The sequence below is a fragment of the Candoia aspera genome, chromosome 3, assembly GCF_035149785.1.
Source record: "Candoia aspera isolate rCanAsp1 chromosome 3, rCanAsp1.hap2, whole genome shotgun sequence".
NCBI lineage: Eukaryota > Metazoa > Chordata > Lepidosauria > Squamata > Boidae > Candoia > Candoia aspera.
In genome coordinates, this window is record NC_086155.1 from 165,649,810 (window position 1) to 165,667,166 (window position 17,357).

The 17,357-nt window shown below is 39.4% G+C and overlaps 1 protein-coding gene across 1 annotated transcript in view; it reads left to right on the forward strand.

Moving 5' to 3' along the window:
- Positions 1 to 10,574, forward strand: part of LOC134494197 (desmoglein-1-like) — a 38,590-nt gene extending 28,016 nt beyond the window's left edge. Inside the window, exons 10-16 of the mRNA XM_063299221.1 lie at positions 945 to 1,087; positions 1,814 to 2,035; positions 4,058 to 4,645; positions 5,436 to 5,587; positions 6,744 to 6,807; positions 8,552 to 8,766; positions 9,530 to 10,574. Of these exons, the coding sequence (XP_063155291.1) occupies positions 945 to 1,087; positions 1,814 to 2,035; positions 4,058 to 4,645; positions 5,436 to 5,587; positions 6,744 to 6,807; positions 8,552 to 8,766; positions 9,530 to 10,471 (2,326 nt within the window). The 3' untranslated portion in view covers positions 10,472 to 10,574. The remainder of the gene's footprint in view (positions 1 to 944; positions 1,088 to 1,813; positions 2,036 to 4,057; positions 4,646 to 5,435; positions 5,588 to 6,743; positions 6,808 to 8,551; positions 8,767 to 9,529) is intronic.
- Positions 10,575 to 17,357: the final 6,783 nt, after the last annotated feature.

Consider the following 17,357-nt stretch of genomic DNA (forward strand, 5'->3'; position numbering starts at 1 on the left):
GGAAGAAATAACCAGTTGCTTAGGATACCAAAAGTCAACCCCTTAAGCAGAGTTTTCTCTACTTCTTCCATTTTGTCTTCCATCAATGAATTACGCTTTTATATGGTTTTAAGTATGTATTTAGATCTTTTATTTCTGAAATCCAAAAAACTGGCTGTTCACCATAAATCAACCACAAGTACTATGTTCACTCAAGATTCTAAGCTAAATTGTGCCTGACTAGTGTGGGGCTCAATATGTCATGGCAAAATGTAGCCAGTGAGTCCAGAATTGGTATTCAGCCATTACCAGTGTTGCAGATATCTTGAGGCCTTGTTGCAAAAAACTTACATTAGAATCTTCCACATTTCCAAATATTACTTGCAATAGTGCAACGCTGAATGCTTCAGTGTGAGTATTCAGTGGGCTTATTAGCTGGTACTTTGACAGAGAGAAAACGGAATACATTTTATACCTCTGCTATTTTTAAAAAAATGTTTTCTACAGGTAGCACCCTGGGACTGCTAGGACTGCAACTGTCAGAAGTCTTCCTCTCATGTAAAAGTTACTGAGTCCAATTGGACAGTGCACACATGATGGAATGTGTCACTGAAGGGGGGTGATGTGGATTTCAGCACTGCTGCTGATTTTCAGGAAGGAGGGAGCACATTCTGAGGAGATAAGAGGACTCACAGTCTGGACAGCGTTGGTGGGAAAGTAAAGAAGTTCAGGGTGGCCCCGCCCTAGAGCCTCTTCGGTTATTTCCCCTTAGGTTAGTTAGGGTAACTTTAGTCTGGCAAGATTCTGTCTGTACAGTGAGAGCAAACAAAGAACTGGAGTGTGGAATACACTGACTCGTCCTTGTTCTTGGGCTGGTCCTGACATTACATTAGCAAAAGTCTGGTATCTGCCACTATTTTAGCATTTATAACTCACGCTAAGCATTTCTCTTGTTCAAAACACAGGTATGAGATGGGACGTGATCCTGCTGCCTGGTTTCAAATCAATCCCCGAACTGCTGTCATTACTTTTAAGAAATCTATCGATCGAGAATCAATTTATGTAGTCAATGGGGTATACACAGCAGAGGTACTTGCTGTTACTGTAGGTAAGAACATGGATTTTGTTTTAATATTCATTATTGCTCATAAGAAGTTGAAATCTATAGCTAACACATGCTTAGAAATATTGAATTATTCCAGATTTTTATAGCCCTAGCTGTTTTGACCAAGTGGGAAAGTGCCCTATGTAAGTTTTAAATAGAAGAAAAAAGTAAATATTTCCTCTAAACATCTGGAACAGAGATTTTGCTGGTTGTTTTAAATCTCTATATCAGTGTTTCTCAAACTTGGCAACTTTAAGATGTGTGGACTTCAACTCCCAGAATTCCCGAGCCAGCCATGAAACGGTATTGTCTAACAGTATGCTGCTCAGCTGCATAGGGACACAAACAAAATTGAGTTGGGAGAACCACCACCACTTCTGGCCACACCTTTCAACTTTATCAGTGCTTTGCTGTATACTTAGAGAGCTGACAGACTCTGGATTCTGCTCTTATATGCTTTTAGTGTTATCCTCAGATTTTATAACTGAAGGAGAATCTTTTAAATTATCCTTCATTCTGAAAGATACATGTAAAATTACTTGTGCCATTCTGCCATTCAGCCATTAAAAGCTGTCCCTTTCTTTCCCATCATTTCCTAGTCTGCTCAAATTAATTTTCCCAGATGTTCCTTGGGATCCTATTTATGTACTGAGTTTATTGTACTTGTGCAACATAAATTATTGTGTGATGACATTTACCTAATTCCCTTATGGGTATTTTTTACTGCAGACAGCCCTTACACAACAGCCACTGGTACTATTGTGCTTACTATTCAAGATGTCAATGATAACTGTCCTGTTGTGACTGAGGAGATCAGGAGAGTTTGTATGGACAATCCAACAGTGGTGATCACAGCTAAAGATCTGGATAGTTCTCCATATGGACCACCCTTTACATTTAGCATAGTGGCTCAGCCTGAAGGCAGCTCATGGAGTATCAGAATAGTAAATGGTGAGTGAAATTACATGTTCAGGATTTTCCCATCTTAATAAATATGTTCTTCTTCCCAACCCTCCCCTTCACACCTGTTCTTGCTGGGGAGCATCCAACATTCTTCTCACATGTGGAATATGTGCATCCCACAGTTGCACACACGAATCCATTGGTGGTAGCCTCGGCTTTTTAAAGAGGTCTTGAGGTCAAATGTTCATTTCAGACAGCTGCACGACACCTCCCTCCCTTTCTTCTTCTTGAATCTTTTGTCAAGCTAGATTTCCTCCATTCATTATAGGCAATAAGACAATAAATAGGACCATACAAGGAAACCCAAAATAATGAAATAGCTCTGGGGATTATATTTTAACTGGTATGTTTTATTGACTTTAATTATTGATCTATCTGAATTTCAAGGGTTAATCCATCAATCATATACAAATCCCAGCACTGCCTGGCACTGGCATCAATTATTCCTAGTCTCACTCATTCTTAGAGGAGGAGGAAACATAGTCAACAATCTGAAAATAAGGAGAAAAAAATAATTTGTGTCAATTAGTGTCAGCCCTTCAAGGTAAACCAGACTAGGAAACCAAAGTCATGCAAGCCAATACTACATTTATTATCAGGTTATGGTAACAGAATCTTGCAAGTCTGAATGCACTTCCTCCCTGCCCTCCCTTTATCTTCATGAAAATTAGGGAGGGTTTTGTCTAAGGTTCTTGCTCAGATTACAGTTTTGGCCTGGACTCATATTTCTTTTATCTGACAATTATCTTCATAGCAGCTCTTCCTCCTGCTCCTCAAAGTTTTTCCTTCTGCCCATTACAAATAGAAAACTGAGACCTTGCTTTGGCAAAGGCCCTATGCAATGGTTCAAGATAATGTAACTCATATTTAATGTAAGTGCCCCTTTTGTAACTCTGAATAATTAAATTATTAAATTGTAAAGTAATTGCTAGGAAGTCTCTGTTCTTCCCCTCTCTCTCTCTCTCACACACACACACACACACACACACCATGTCCTTGATCAACATAATGATTGCAGTGCTGAGTACTTTCTCTTCTTTCTCCACCAAAACCACTTTTTTCAATTGCGAAGTATTTCTGATACAGCAATACAGCTACAATGGACTGAAGATGTTTGTGTGTGTTTGAATTTTATTTTTTGAAGCATGCTCAGCACATGCCGGTAATTTAGGGTTAATTCAAGCTTTATCCCAAAGCCTAAGAATTGTCCAAAGAGTAACACATAATGTATATGTGGTTTTGGGTAAACTAAATTTTGTGAGGTCACACAATTCTATTTTTTCAGCTTTTTTTTTTTGACAATTCTATTATTCTAGCTCCTAAAACTCCAATAATTATGGGGAAAACTTCTGCTGCATTATTCCATAATCTCTGTATTTCAACTGTTATTGTTGTTATAAAACAGAACAGACCCCAGTAGTGAAATTCAACATTATACATGTTCCCCTTCCTCCGATTAGTCCCCTGAGAGATCCTTCAGATAGAGCTTAGAAGAGCGTGAGTGCTGTGATAGAATGTCAGGTTCAATTCTGAAAAGATACCTTAGTCCTAGAAAAGTAGAAAGCATGAGAAAGAAACTCAAAACAACTCTGCCTTGATTGTTCTATGTATAAGTTGAAGTAGAGAGGAGCTTTGATGGACTTTTAAGATTCTGTTACAATACCCTAACTACATTAGGTACATTCCAGGACTTCTAGAAACTCCTGCTTCCTGACCTTACCTACCCTGCAAGGCTGACAAAGGGAGAGGAGGAAGGGGAAAACGTATAATGTTGAAGACCATCTTTGTGATCATTCCAGATAGGAATGGAGATGAATAAATGATAGATAGATAGATAGATAGATAGATAGATAGATAGATAGATAGTCATGCCTACCCTGCTAAAGACATTTTTCCTTGAATTTTTATAGACAAATACACAATAACTATTTAGGAGAATGAACTATTTTAATTATAGAGATTCTAAAGCAGAGTTCTTAATATAATGCTTTCCCTTATTTCTCCCTCCAGATACTTCTGCAGCTCTGTTTGCTAACACTATAGAGTTCATAATTTATGAAGTCCAAGTCAAAGTGACTGACAACAGTGGCAGAAGCTGTCAAAGGCCACTGGTAGTTCCTCTGCAAGCCTGTCATTGTGATCATAATAGAATGTGTGTCAATATGGCCACTAGAAGAGTCAAAGTTATAATTGTTGGTTGGGGAGGAACGGGTACTGGAGGAATGGTCGGTGGAGGAACAGGTGGTGGAGGAATAGGTGGTGGAGGAACAGGTAGTGGAGGGGCAGGTGGTGGAGGAATAGGTGGTGGAGGAACAGGTAGTGGAGGAACAGGTGGAGGAACAGGTGGCACTGGCTGGGGAACAGGTGACACTAGCTGGGGTGGAGGTGGAGGTGAAGGTGGTAAAGGTGAAGGTGGAGGTGGTATTGACACTGGTGCTGGAGGTGGTGGTGGTACAGGTGGTACTGATGACACGCATGTCCATGGTGGCATTGGTGGACATAGTATTGACCTAGGAGGACCACGGCAACAAAGTGGAGAAACTTCTCTTAGTGCTGCTGCCATTGGCCTGATGTTTCTCGGAGGATTAATATTTGTGTGTAAGTATTCTATAAGGGTAGATTTATTCCTAGTTTTTTTTTTTAAAAAATGTTTCGTACATAATAAAACCTTTGGCCTCTTCTATACAACATTTTGCTGCAGCATATAATGGTTCTATAAAATATGCCTTTTGATTCCATTCAGGAGGAATAATCAAAAACAATTGTTTACACCCTTAAAACTTTGACTGGTAGGGTAGGCTGACAACACTAGAATGTTGCTGTGAACCTGGTCTTAACCTCTCCATGCAAAAAGAAAAACAACCCTCAGTCAAAAAGTGTTCTGCTCACAAATGCCCATCTTTGGAACCTTGAGATGCATCAACTGCTGAATGGAAATGCACATGCTGATAATACGTTTCAAAAGTCTTCAAGTCTTAACACTATTATCCTGAAAAATGTTTGTTCATTTAAGAATGTGATTGTGACGGCTAGACAACAGATATAAAATGATTAAAACATTGCACTGTAGGAATTAAAGTGTAAGAAGTATGTGCCTAGCACCAAAAAGCAGCAATGTAGATGCCTGGTGTGCCTCTCCGGGAAAAGCATCCTTTTCAAAGCTTGGGGGAGCACAGCTGAGAAAACTGCCCAAACATCTACTCAGGCAACTCAGCCTGTAAGGGCAACTGGAGCAAGAGCCTCCAGAAATGGTTATAGGGCTTCAGCAGAAATAACAGACTAGAAATAGACTATAGTCTCAGGTTATTGTGTTTCCATTTATATACAGGCCAAATATTCAGTCTACTAATGAAAACTACATTACTTTTTCTTTTGTTTGGTTTATCAGTGGTACCAATTCTGATGTCACAGAGCGATTGTTGTGGTTATCTTGGCTCTGGACATGCTGGTGGAGTGGGAGCTGGATTTGAGCCTGTGCCTGAATGCACAGAAGGAGCTATCCATTCCTGGGGAATTGAAGGAGCACAGCCTGAAGACCGGGTTAGTTCATCACTGAAACACACACAGGCACAAGCATATTCCCGTGTATCTACATGCAGATTCATACTATTCCAGCATCTACCAACTGGTGCCCCCCTCCCCACAGATGCATTAGGCCAAGTCCCCCAAATCCCCAACCACCAAGACCAAGGGCTAGCAGTTGACTACAGAAAATCTTTACCCCTTCCTAGACTAGGAAGCCTCCTTGCCACTCTCCATAAGTGGTACGCTTTCATTTTTTTTCATGACCTAGGAGGCCAATCTGCACCCTGTTAAGAAAGAAGAGGGGAGACTTCCCACTTCCCATTGCTTTATCACTGACATGCACTCAGAAAGGACAGGTGAATAGGCAGAATCAGCAAGGAGGAGGACCAGAAAGGATTATTAGTGATGAACCTGCTACTTGGGTCTGAACCTCAGAAGGTATCCTGCTATCCCAGCCACAGGAAAATTGCCCTCAAGTGTCAGCTGCACTAGATAGACCAGAGCAGGAAATCAACCCCACAAGAAGGCTAACACTACTTTTATTGAGATCAGTATAATAACAGAATCTTATTAATAACAACAGAATCTCAAGTCTGATTGTGCTGTACCTCTTCCTCCTTCTTATAGTTCTGACTAAGCTGCTTCCAAATGTTATCTCATTCTGGACTTTAAAAATGTTTAGCCTCTTTTGCCTTAGGCAACAGATCCTGCATATATCTGTCAACATCATCTTCTGTACTCTTTACATCAAATCAAGCCCCACACATGGTCACTGTGTAAACATAACCATTCAGCGTTTTTCGACAACTTCACAGTAGTGATTTGTTGTTGCCTTATTCCAGTTTGGTTTTGCCCCAGTGGTCTCCCATCCAAGTACTAATCAGGTCCAAACCCCAATAGCTTCAAAGCCAAGCCAAGATCACTTATATGTTGACACCAAACTGGAATGATCCATTGGCAGTACTGCACACAGGGAAATAGAGTCTATAATCAAACTAAGGCATACAGCACATGCACACAAATTTAAGGTCTTGTTTGTACCATTCCGACTAACTATTATTTTCCATTACACTTGCAGTTCTCCTAATCAGAGTAAAATAATCTCTATCTTAAATTTATGTTTCTTATTAAAAAGTATATTTTAATAAATTAGGTTGGGCTTTCTTTCCAGGATGTTTCAAATATCTGTGCACCAGTAACTGCTGCAAGTAAAGGGGAGTTTGCAGACTCTTCAGGTAAACAAAGTAAAATTTAACTGGCAAAATATGGTAGTTGATGGGGATAGAAATGGCAGTAAAGTGGAGGATGAATTTATCCTTACTCTTCTACATGTAATTCTTATTATTTATGGAAATAGAATCACTTTGTGGGTCCATGTGAATTTCACATCTATATACTAAAATTCTCATGTCTGATTGTTTGTAACCTTCAGTTGGGCAAAATGGTACATCGTAGGGCACAATTTTTGAACCAAGTTACCTCAAGTGGACTAACTTACAGAATGCATCCAACATCCAGGACCCATTACTCCTGTGGGATTGAAATTTGGCAAAGTTGTGTCCACTTCAGCACTGCTGCATTGCCACACTCACGTGATCATAATTTCCAACACTCCCTGCCAGCTTCCCACAAGGAAAGTAAATAGGAAAGTCATTCCCATTCCCACTGCTTTTTTGCTCTTGGCCATTCTGTTTCTCTATTTAGGTAAGGAAATATCTCTGAAATGATGATCCAGTGGGTCATAGATTGTCTAATAGCTAACAAAATTGTTATACAAAGAGCATCTACATAGGAGCAGAGTGCTTGTTATACCACTTAGACTGTAATATTCACAGAATGTTCTTTGAAACTATCATGTATCATCATCACCAATACTATAATTATTATCATCATCATCATCATCATCATCACTGTTTTATTATGATTCTCCTCCTTTCTCTGTGGCTGATCTCAATTGGAATTGACAGGGAGAGATCTCGCCCACAGCCCCTCACTTGTTGGGTGCCACAGGGCTTGACACTTTCTCCCTTTCTGTTCACGAAAATGCGGGGTAAGGTCATCTGCCATTTTGCGGTCAGGTATCATCAATATGCAGATGATGCCCAGTTGTATATCTTGACACCTGGCTGGCCGAGTGAGTGACCCAGTGTCTGGAGGCTATGTGGGTCTGGATGGGGAGGAACAGACTCAGGCTCAATCCTGGCAAGACTGAGTAGCTGTGTTTATTTGCACCCCCACTGATTTTCCATGGGATTGCACTTCCCCATTTGAGATGTGTGCAATTTAGGGGTCCTCTTGGACCCCCAGCTCCTGCTCAAAGAGCAGGTAGAAGCTGTGGTCAAGAGATCCTTTACACAGGTACACCTAGTGTGCCAGTTGTACCCTTTTCTAGGTTGGGAACCCCTTCAGACAGTCACTCATGTCCTAGTCACCTTAAATTTGATTACTGTAATGCACTCTGCTTGGGGCTGTCCTTGAAGACCATCCAGAAGTTACAGCCAGTCCAGAATGTGGCAGCACAGGCAATGATGGTGATATCATGTTATGTGTGCATCACCTTGCTGCTTTGCAAGCTGCACTGGTTACTAGTAGGCTTTGGTGTACAATTCAAGGTGCTAGTTATCACCTTTACAGCCCTTCAAGGCACAGGGCCTGGCTACCTGAGAAACTGCCTATCGCCAGTTATTTCTTCCTGTGTGGTTGGGGCCAGCAGGGTGGGTACACTCTGGGTCCCCTCAATTAAACAATATCATCTTGCAGGACCCAGGAATTGTGCCTACTCTGTTTCAATTCCTGCCCTCTGGAATAATCTCCCCCCAGAGAGTTGTGTGGCTACCACCCTTATGTTGTTCAGGAAACTACTGAAGAGCTAGTTATTCTCCCAGGTCTTGGGGACAGGTTGATTATACAGCCCCTTTTTGTCCTTTTGTTTTGCTTTGAATAAATTAACTTAAATAAATGAATTATCATCGTCATCAGAAATCTACACAACTAAATATGGTGATGGAGGAATAGTGAGTTCAGGAGTTGAAGAAACAACAGGACTTGGAGCAGTAAAAGGCTATGGAACTACATTTGGTTATGGGACAACTACAGGCTATGGGACAACAGGACGGAGAGAGACATTTGGAGGAATAAAAGAATACCGAGAAAGTGGTGTGAATATGGCTTTCCTAGACAGCTACTTCTCTGAGGTAAACCATTTCCTTTTTTTCCATAAGTCACCCCTAACATTGACCAAGGACCTTCTCCTAGGCCGCCGCCGCCACTGCCACCACCTCCTCACTCTATAAACACACACAAAAGATGTTAATCTTTATACAGTATCTGCCAAAATATGGAGAATGGTGATAAGTAATATCAGTAAGATATTACAGTAACAATATTTACTTAGGGTTCTGTTCAGATTTATGGCCACAAGCCTAAACTGTATTATGCAAAGTAATGGTGATGGTGCAAGTGTCCACAAGTTGCAGTATTTGACTTTCCTTGATGCAAAATTGGGCTGCCTCTACACAGTATTAAGGGCAAATTACCCATGTTAAGAAATGGGGCTGTGCAGCACTTTGGATTCAGTTTGAAGCAGCTACTTCAGAGTATGCAGGGTATGCCCTACTTTTTCCAAGGATCCCTGAGCAGCTGCAGAGGGCAGAGGTGGGATCCCATAAAGGATGCAGCAGCTACACAGCCCTTTTATATAGGAGCAGCCATTCCTAAGGGAGCTATGTAAAAGATGAAAATATCACACTTTGTGACATAAAATAGAGGAAAAATTCTTATGCTTGTCTTGTCAGAAGGAATTTGTCTGAATAAATCTAAGTGGCCCTTCCAGTTTTCCAACTGATATCCAAGATAATCACCCTGCTTTTGAGCAGTTGTTTTCTTAGAGAACATTTTGATACTCCTCCTCATGTTAATGATGAGAACGCTAATTCTGTCTTGTTTATTCATTTTTAGAAAGCATTTGCCTATGCTGATGAAGATGAAGGCAGACCAGCAAATGACTGTCTCCTAATATATGATCATGAGGGTATAGGCACTCCTGTTGGTTCCATTGGCTGTTGCAGTTTTATTGGGGATGATCTGGATGATTCCTATCTGGATACGCTGGGTCCTAAGTTTAAGACCTTGGCAGAGATCTGCTTGGGAATAGAGATTGAGCCCTTCCCAGATGCCACTATGCCTCTGCCCCACCCTGATATTGAGGTAAATCTGCCACCACCTGGAACCACGATTGTTGTTAACACATCTTCATCTATGCCTCAACCTACTGCTGTTGGCGGTACAACGGTTGTTACAGAAAATACCTACACAACTACTTCTAATGTACAGCCTCCAAGGCCAATACCTGATCCTATGCTCCATGGTAATGTAGTTGTGACAGAAACATATACTTCAGGACCAACAGTGAAACCCCCCCCAATTAATGTTGATTCTCTGGGTGGATCAAACGTTGTGGTCAGAGAAAGAGTGCTTGCTCCTGCCACAGTCACTGGTTTGCATGGCATGATAGCTATCCCCGAGCTACCAGATGGGTCAAATGTTGTGGTCACAGAAAGGGTAATTGCTCCTAATTCAAGGTTACCTGCTTCTTTGAGCATTCCCAATCTGGCAGAGGGGTCAAATGTAGTTGTGACCGAAAGAGTGATTCGACCTGCTGGCAGCTTGCATGGCAACGTGACCATCCCTTCTGACCTACCAAGTGCACGTAACGTGGTTGTAACAGAAAGAGTTTTGTCTGGAGCAGGAGTGAGTGGTGGCGCTGGGAGTCTAAGTAGTGCTCCTAATCCACTGTTGGCTTCTGATAATCTTCTTAGTCAGACAATCGGATCTGCTTCCCCTGGTACAACTCGAAGAAGGGTAACAAAATACAGCACTATACAGTATTCTAATCAATAAAGACCACTTGCAGCTACATGTTCTTGCAAAACTCCCCCCTTTTTTTAGATTTGCTGCTAAATAATGTTTTTATTATTTATAGATAGCAAATCAAAAATCAAAGAAAAATAATAATTCCATCAACTAGGCATAGCTTAGTTTCATCTTAAAGCAGTTAGTCAGCACAAGCAACTATACAAAAAAGTGCCATCAGAAAAACATGACATATATTAATTCTGCATGTCTGAATAAGACCCTGTGTGAATTACAAGGAATCAATAAGGCAGTCCTTAAGAATGACAATATTCTGCTGTAGCAGTAGAAATTTATAGGATGTTATCAGATTTAAGCAGCATATTGTGTATTGTGAAAGTATTTGTGAGTGGACATGGTGCTTCATTTAAATTTCCATTTCAATCATTAAGTTCTTTTGATCAAGTGTCTGACTACAAAGTCTTCCTATCCACAGAGACTACCCTATTCATGAATCTGTTAGCTCTTTCAGATGTCTTAAATTATGCAAACACATTATATTGTTCTTGACCAGCTTTCTATTCCACACTGAATTTGGACAGAAAAGAAATGCATAAATATAGCAAAAACAAAACAGCCCACTTCCTCTGATTATGCCGAGATAAAGGTGCTATATGTCTTTAAAAGGAAATTTGAATACCAAAATATTTTTCTCTCAACAAAATAAATAAGATCTCTAAATGTTTAAACCACAAATGCTGAACTATTAAAATATAGAAAGTAGAGACCTCATTGGTCAGAATCCAAAAAGCTATTTTAGGCATAGAATTGACAGGAAAGTGGTACAAATTTTGACCTACAGTATTCATTTTTCAGTAGCAAATCACAATGCCTTATTGCAACTCATTCTCTCTATTGATCATGAAAATAAAAAACATTTATGTTGATTCCATTCTCAAATAAAAGACTAGAGATGATTTTCCATTAGTTTTTAAATTAATTTAACTTCCTGCTGTTTGAGAGCAAAAGCTCCTAACCGTGTTTGGCATGAAGAAGTAACAACACAGTTTTTTGGAATCTGACCTCCATGTTTTAGTTATGTACCATATGTAAACTAAAAGTAGCTCCAATATAGATAATACAGTACACTCTAATGTAAATAACAGTTGTTAAACACAGGGAATTTTTCCCCACCAGCTTATGGTAATCTATCCTCTTTACCTTTTATGTACACCACTAGTGTTGGTAGAGAATTCTATAGAAAAGTAAGGATATGGGTTTTTATGTCTGTTCCCAGTGTTTAATTTCCTTCCCAATTTAACATGCATGTTGACCACCCCAAAAATACTAAATAAGATGTAAATACAAGAGGAACTTCTAATACATCCAGCAACTTTATCTAGTATCCACTCTTGATTTTTCTATTGCAGAAAGCCTCCCCTTCAGCTGTTTTTCCTACATTTATAAACATGACAACAGAACTGTAGGTTTAATTTGTCATTATCTGTCCAAAGCAACTAAAAACATTGCAAAATATTCAAAAATGTACATATTTAAACTGTAATACTTTCCCCAAATAATCCTGGAAATCATGGTTTAAAATATGAGACATCTTTCACTTACTTCCCCTAATTACTAATCTGATTATTATACCCTGTAATTATTTAATGAGATATTTACTATTATGTAATTTAATGACACACCCATTTTGTTATAGGCAGAAATCACCCCAGTTACTACTGTATTTTTGCACAGTTCAAGTATGGAAAGTTTTATGCCTATAGAAAATCAACACCTGTCTTTTAATTAAAATCTCTATTTGGTTCTTTTGCTCACCAGCATGCATGTGACTCCCACGTGTGTAGAAAAGGGACAGTGCTGGTATTGCAATGCTGCAACACTGTTCCTGTTATCTGACTCCCTTGCTCCCCCATGAACATTGCTGCTTGAGCTTGATTTGGTTATTGTAATACAGGCTAAAACCAATGTTATTAAGCAATAATTTGAATCCCTCTGTTAAAGGGAGCACCATTTAACTGTACCCATGAGAATATCTTGAACAGTTTAAAGAACAGCTGCAACACTGAAAAAAGAAAATTGTATTATTTGACCTTCTAAGCTAAAATCCATGGCAAATGTTTCCCCACAGGAGGAATCACGAATGGCTTTTTTCCAAATATATTTTGTATTTACATTTTATAATAGGCATTAGCATATGCCTATAAAAAGTTATACTTCTTAAAACATGTATAATGTTCTAAAATGTTATGATTTATCATAATGTTACAAGGCTGTATTTGCAGTCACTTTTTTATTCTTTTTATTCTTATGAAAGCAAATTTTATGTCTGAATTCATGTCATGGGATGCAAGTAACTCCAATTAAAACATTTTTTTGAATGAACATCTTTTTAGGTAGTAATTGTCTTTAACTGCACTGACTCTTTTCAAATGTAATGCTGAAAAAATATAGGCTTTTTCGCTTACCAACCAGAAACAAGTCTTGTCATTCATGTCACGATGTCTTAAACCTTTCTAAGTATAAGCTCCCATTGCTGGTTTTGGGTGTGATTGCTTTTCAGAAAGAATGTTTTCTTTGGGAGTGAAATATCAGAGCTGTGGGATTACAATAAATTGGCACACAAGCTTAAATTTGAAGATGTAACATAATATTAATAAAATGTCTGGGCAAATTCTCTTACTCTTTTAATGTTTATTTACTGTTGAACATCATGTAGAGTTCCTTGGGTTGAAATCTGAAGGGCATAAGAGAGAATAAAGTTGCCTTTACTCACTCTTCATACCAACCACTTGCCAGTTAGCCTGATCTAGTTCAATGGCATTTTTAAAAAATATGCTTTTGAATCATACTGACCTTGTTTTTCCATTAACAATTAAGCAAAGGATCTTAATTCCTTTGCTTTTTTCCAAATAGTGTTGCGTAAGTATTTCTTAAACAAAACCAACAATACAATGGGTTGAAAAGTCCTCCTAACTACAGGTGGATTGCAATTGCAAGCATGTACTACCTGAAGGAGCACAGGTTGCCTAGAAGGAAGCATCTGCCATCAATCTCTAGCAGCGATGAATAAGGAAGACTGGTGAGCATTTCAGTGTGAAATGTCAAGCTTTTATCTCACATACATGCTACAATAAGCTAAGTGATTCAATCCCAAATGTGGGGTAATGCTCTTTCTTTATAACTCTCAACCTTTCTTGCTTCAATGATACCGCACCATAGCAGCTGGGTAGGGTGTGGCTATTTATGTAACTCACAACTGAGCTAACAACATTTCAGAATCATTCTTATACAGTGAAAGCCAGGTGAAACCTTCCATAAATATTCTGTGTCCAGCACTGGTCCAGTCACTCAGCAGAATAAAAGGAGGTATCTCAGATATTCAAGGACATACAACAGCATCAGACTGCCAGTCTGATCAGCTTCCTTAGGTAGAATGGAATGGATGCCCTCTTGCTTCACCTTGCACAGCAATCTTATCTATGTATTCCATACGTAAAGAAAGTTGGGATCCCATCCACCGATCCCACTTTCTTTCACTACATAACTGCCACAGTTGCCAATGAGTATGTGTATATATAACCCAGTATTTATGGTCTCTAAGATGCAATCCATAATTTTCCAGAATATTTTGGAATGCTATGTACACTGTCTTGAGCACATTAGAAGAAAGGCAGGATATAAATGTAACAAATAATAAATTCATGCATTTGGAAAATATGCATTGAGATATAATATAAACATGCAGTCCTATGAAACTGAGGTGATCTTTAACACATAGAACCAGGATTTCCTGGGATAACAATAGCCCAGCTTTGTTGTACATACTCTTAATAGGGGTCCTCTGGGCTTAGGGAGATGAATACCCAGGTAGGGATCATGTTTTTTGCAGACATTTCACCCCTATTCCAGTGAAGCTTCCTCAGAAGTGGGGATTACTTTGCAGCAGTTATAGTTTGTATGGAATTTGAATAGAGGCTTCTGGGAAAGGAATCAACTGGCTGGTGATTGAAAATAGTGCCAGCTGTATTATACAACAGCTGGAAAACTTTGCCCTTCCTAAGATCTAACCCCAAACGCAAATCAGTTATGTCAATTACATATTTTTCATCCTAAAAGAAGGCCAAATAGAAAGCATTTTTCAGACACCTAATTCCACATGCCCAGACATCATATTCACCATTCAGATGGAGAAAACTAACATTCATTTTTAGACATCTTTATCATTAAACTAAATGATGCCAAACTGCAAACTCGAGTTTACAGAAAACCCACCCAGAGACTGAATCTTAAACTTTCACAGCAACCAAAGCACAACATATAAGAGCAGCTGCATAAGAACCCTCATCAACAGAGCAAAAACACATTGCAGCTTACCAGCACTCATAAAAGCAGGAGCCGACTACCTCCACAGCATATACAGTAAGAACAAATCTCACCCCCAACAATTCATCAAAAAATGCACCAGGAAACAAAACAGAGAACTAAAAGACATTCCAAGCATCGCCACAACAACACTCCCATAAATAAGAAATATATAAGAACACACCAGATTATTTGAGCCACCAAGCATCGTGGCCCACAAACCACTGAAAAACTGTATAAGCCAAAGACTACAATCCCATCATGAAATGCCAACATCACATACAGGATCAACTGTCTGGGTTGCAGCCAGCACTACATAGGACAGACAGGACACCAATTACACCAAAGAATCAAAGAATACATACCTGCAACAAAGATCCAAGATCAGATGTACCTAAAGCTACCCACATCCTCAGAATGAACCACACATTTGGCTAGGAACATATAGAAAGTATTGACCAGGCAAATGGCAGAAGAGCCAGAGAATTCCTGGAATTCTGGCACTCAAATAAAGGGGTCATCAACAAATCGATGGAAGTAGATTCAATCTACCAGCCAGTCAAGCACCTAATTCAAACCATACACAAAAGACTAATATGAAGGATTAGTCAAAATAAAGCTAGTACCATACCCAATCACCAAGCAACTGATACTTCCCAGGAAGCCTCCAATCACCAACCAATCCCGCAAAAAAAAAAAAAATGACTTCAACATTGAACTCTACTACTTCAGTATTGGTCTCTTTAACCCAGAGAACCCCTACTAAAAGTATGTACTGAGAATCAGGTGTACTGTGAGGCCTACCTTTATCTTTGCTAAAAGCTACTTACAGTTTCCAGCTATAATTTCCAGTAAAGAAAAGTAATGAGTTCAATGACACACCGAGGAATTGGGAAATAATTATAATACGATGAAACTGTTTTACATATTGTGGTGGATTTCGGCAATTCCGCTGGTTCTCAGGAAGAAGGGAGCACATTCCAAGAAGGTGGAAGAGATGAGATACAGTCCAGGAAGTGATGGTGGGAAAACTAAGAGGCTCAGAATAGCCCCACACTAGAGCTCTCCCAGCGGAATGATAAGCAGTCTTCCAGTACCTGAAGAGCTGCCACAGAGAAGAAGGTGTCAATTTGTTTTCTATAGCACCTTAGGGTAGGACAGGAAAGAAGGGTGGAAGCTCATCAGAGGGAGATCCAACCTGGAAATAAGGAGGAATTCCCCAACAGTGAGAACTATTAAGCAGTGGAACAGCTTGCCTACCGGAGTTGTGGGTGCTCCATTGCTGGAGATTTTCAAGAAAAGATTGGACAACCATTTGTCCAAGATGGTATGAGGATTCCTGCCTTGGGCACGGGGTTGAACTAGAAGACCTCCAAGGTCCCTTCCTACTCTATGATTCTATGAAAGCCTTTCCCTGGGGCTCTCTAAATTTGCTGGACTCTTCTCCAGCTTTAGATGAGAATTGAGGCCCAACCCAACTGGAAGATACTCAAGCTGGAGTAGGTTGGCTAGCAATTTATCATACACATGTAGAATTCACGTATTATACGCGTCCATAATATTATAGATACACATAATGAAGCATCACCAGTCTTACTATCAGTATTTTACATATGCTTTATATTTGCATTATTTACATTAAATAATTTGCATATAGTCACATTAACAAGCTTTCAACTTTTATACAGGATCAGGCAATGTAAGCTTCATCATGCAAGGCCTGAATCACATTTCTGTGGCATCCCAAACCCATCCCCACCCCTCTAGAAAACTGTGCCACCAAACTTCAGGAGTCAATAGCTTAATTTTAGTGTCTCTCTTCAGTATTAGACAAAAAGGTGTGGAGGAGTGAGCAGTATATAATTCTGTGTATTTTAGGGTGCTTTTCTTTCCAACTTTGTTTTGTTATTGAGTGATCAGACTTTTTTCGCTATGCACTATCTAAAAGCCAACCCTAGTTTATTTTTACCTTTTAAATTGTGGACTTTGCCTTTCAATATTTCCTCCAGAGGCTCCATATGGGTCAAAAACTTTAGCCCTGCCCTCCCGAGTGACATTATTTATCACAGTGGCAACCTATATGGCCTTTAAAGGCAAATATCTATAGCCCTGCTCCCCAAAATGTTGTTTCTCCATGCTTTATTGTTATAATACAGCCAGTCAATCATGGTATGACTTTCAGTGTTTTGTAGAGAAAATAAAGACACGTACATGTGCTCTCAGGACTCAAAGCAGCCCTCAAAACAGTGCAAGCAGAGTTAAACCCATTTAAGTGTAGTTAAAAGAAGAACAAGATAAAACAGCCAAAACTTGATCAGCTGGGAAGGTAGAACTTTTCAAAATATACTTGATTAGAACTTTATACCAAAGTAATCCCTGATTTGAAACTGAACAGAATCAAATATTAAATGACTCAGTCAAGGCAGAGCCTTCCAAAACTCCATGTGAATGAGTTAATTGTATATACATGCCTGCGCATGATTAATGTGTTTTCTTTGGCTTAGTCAATTCAACATGGGAGTGAATGAAGTCTGAGAAAGTTTCACAGATA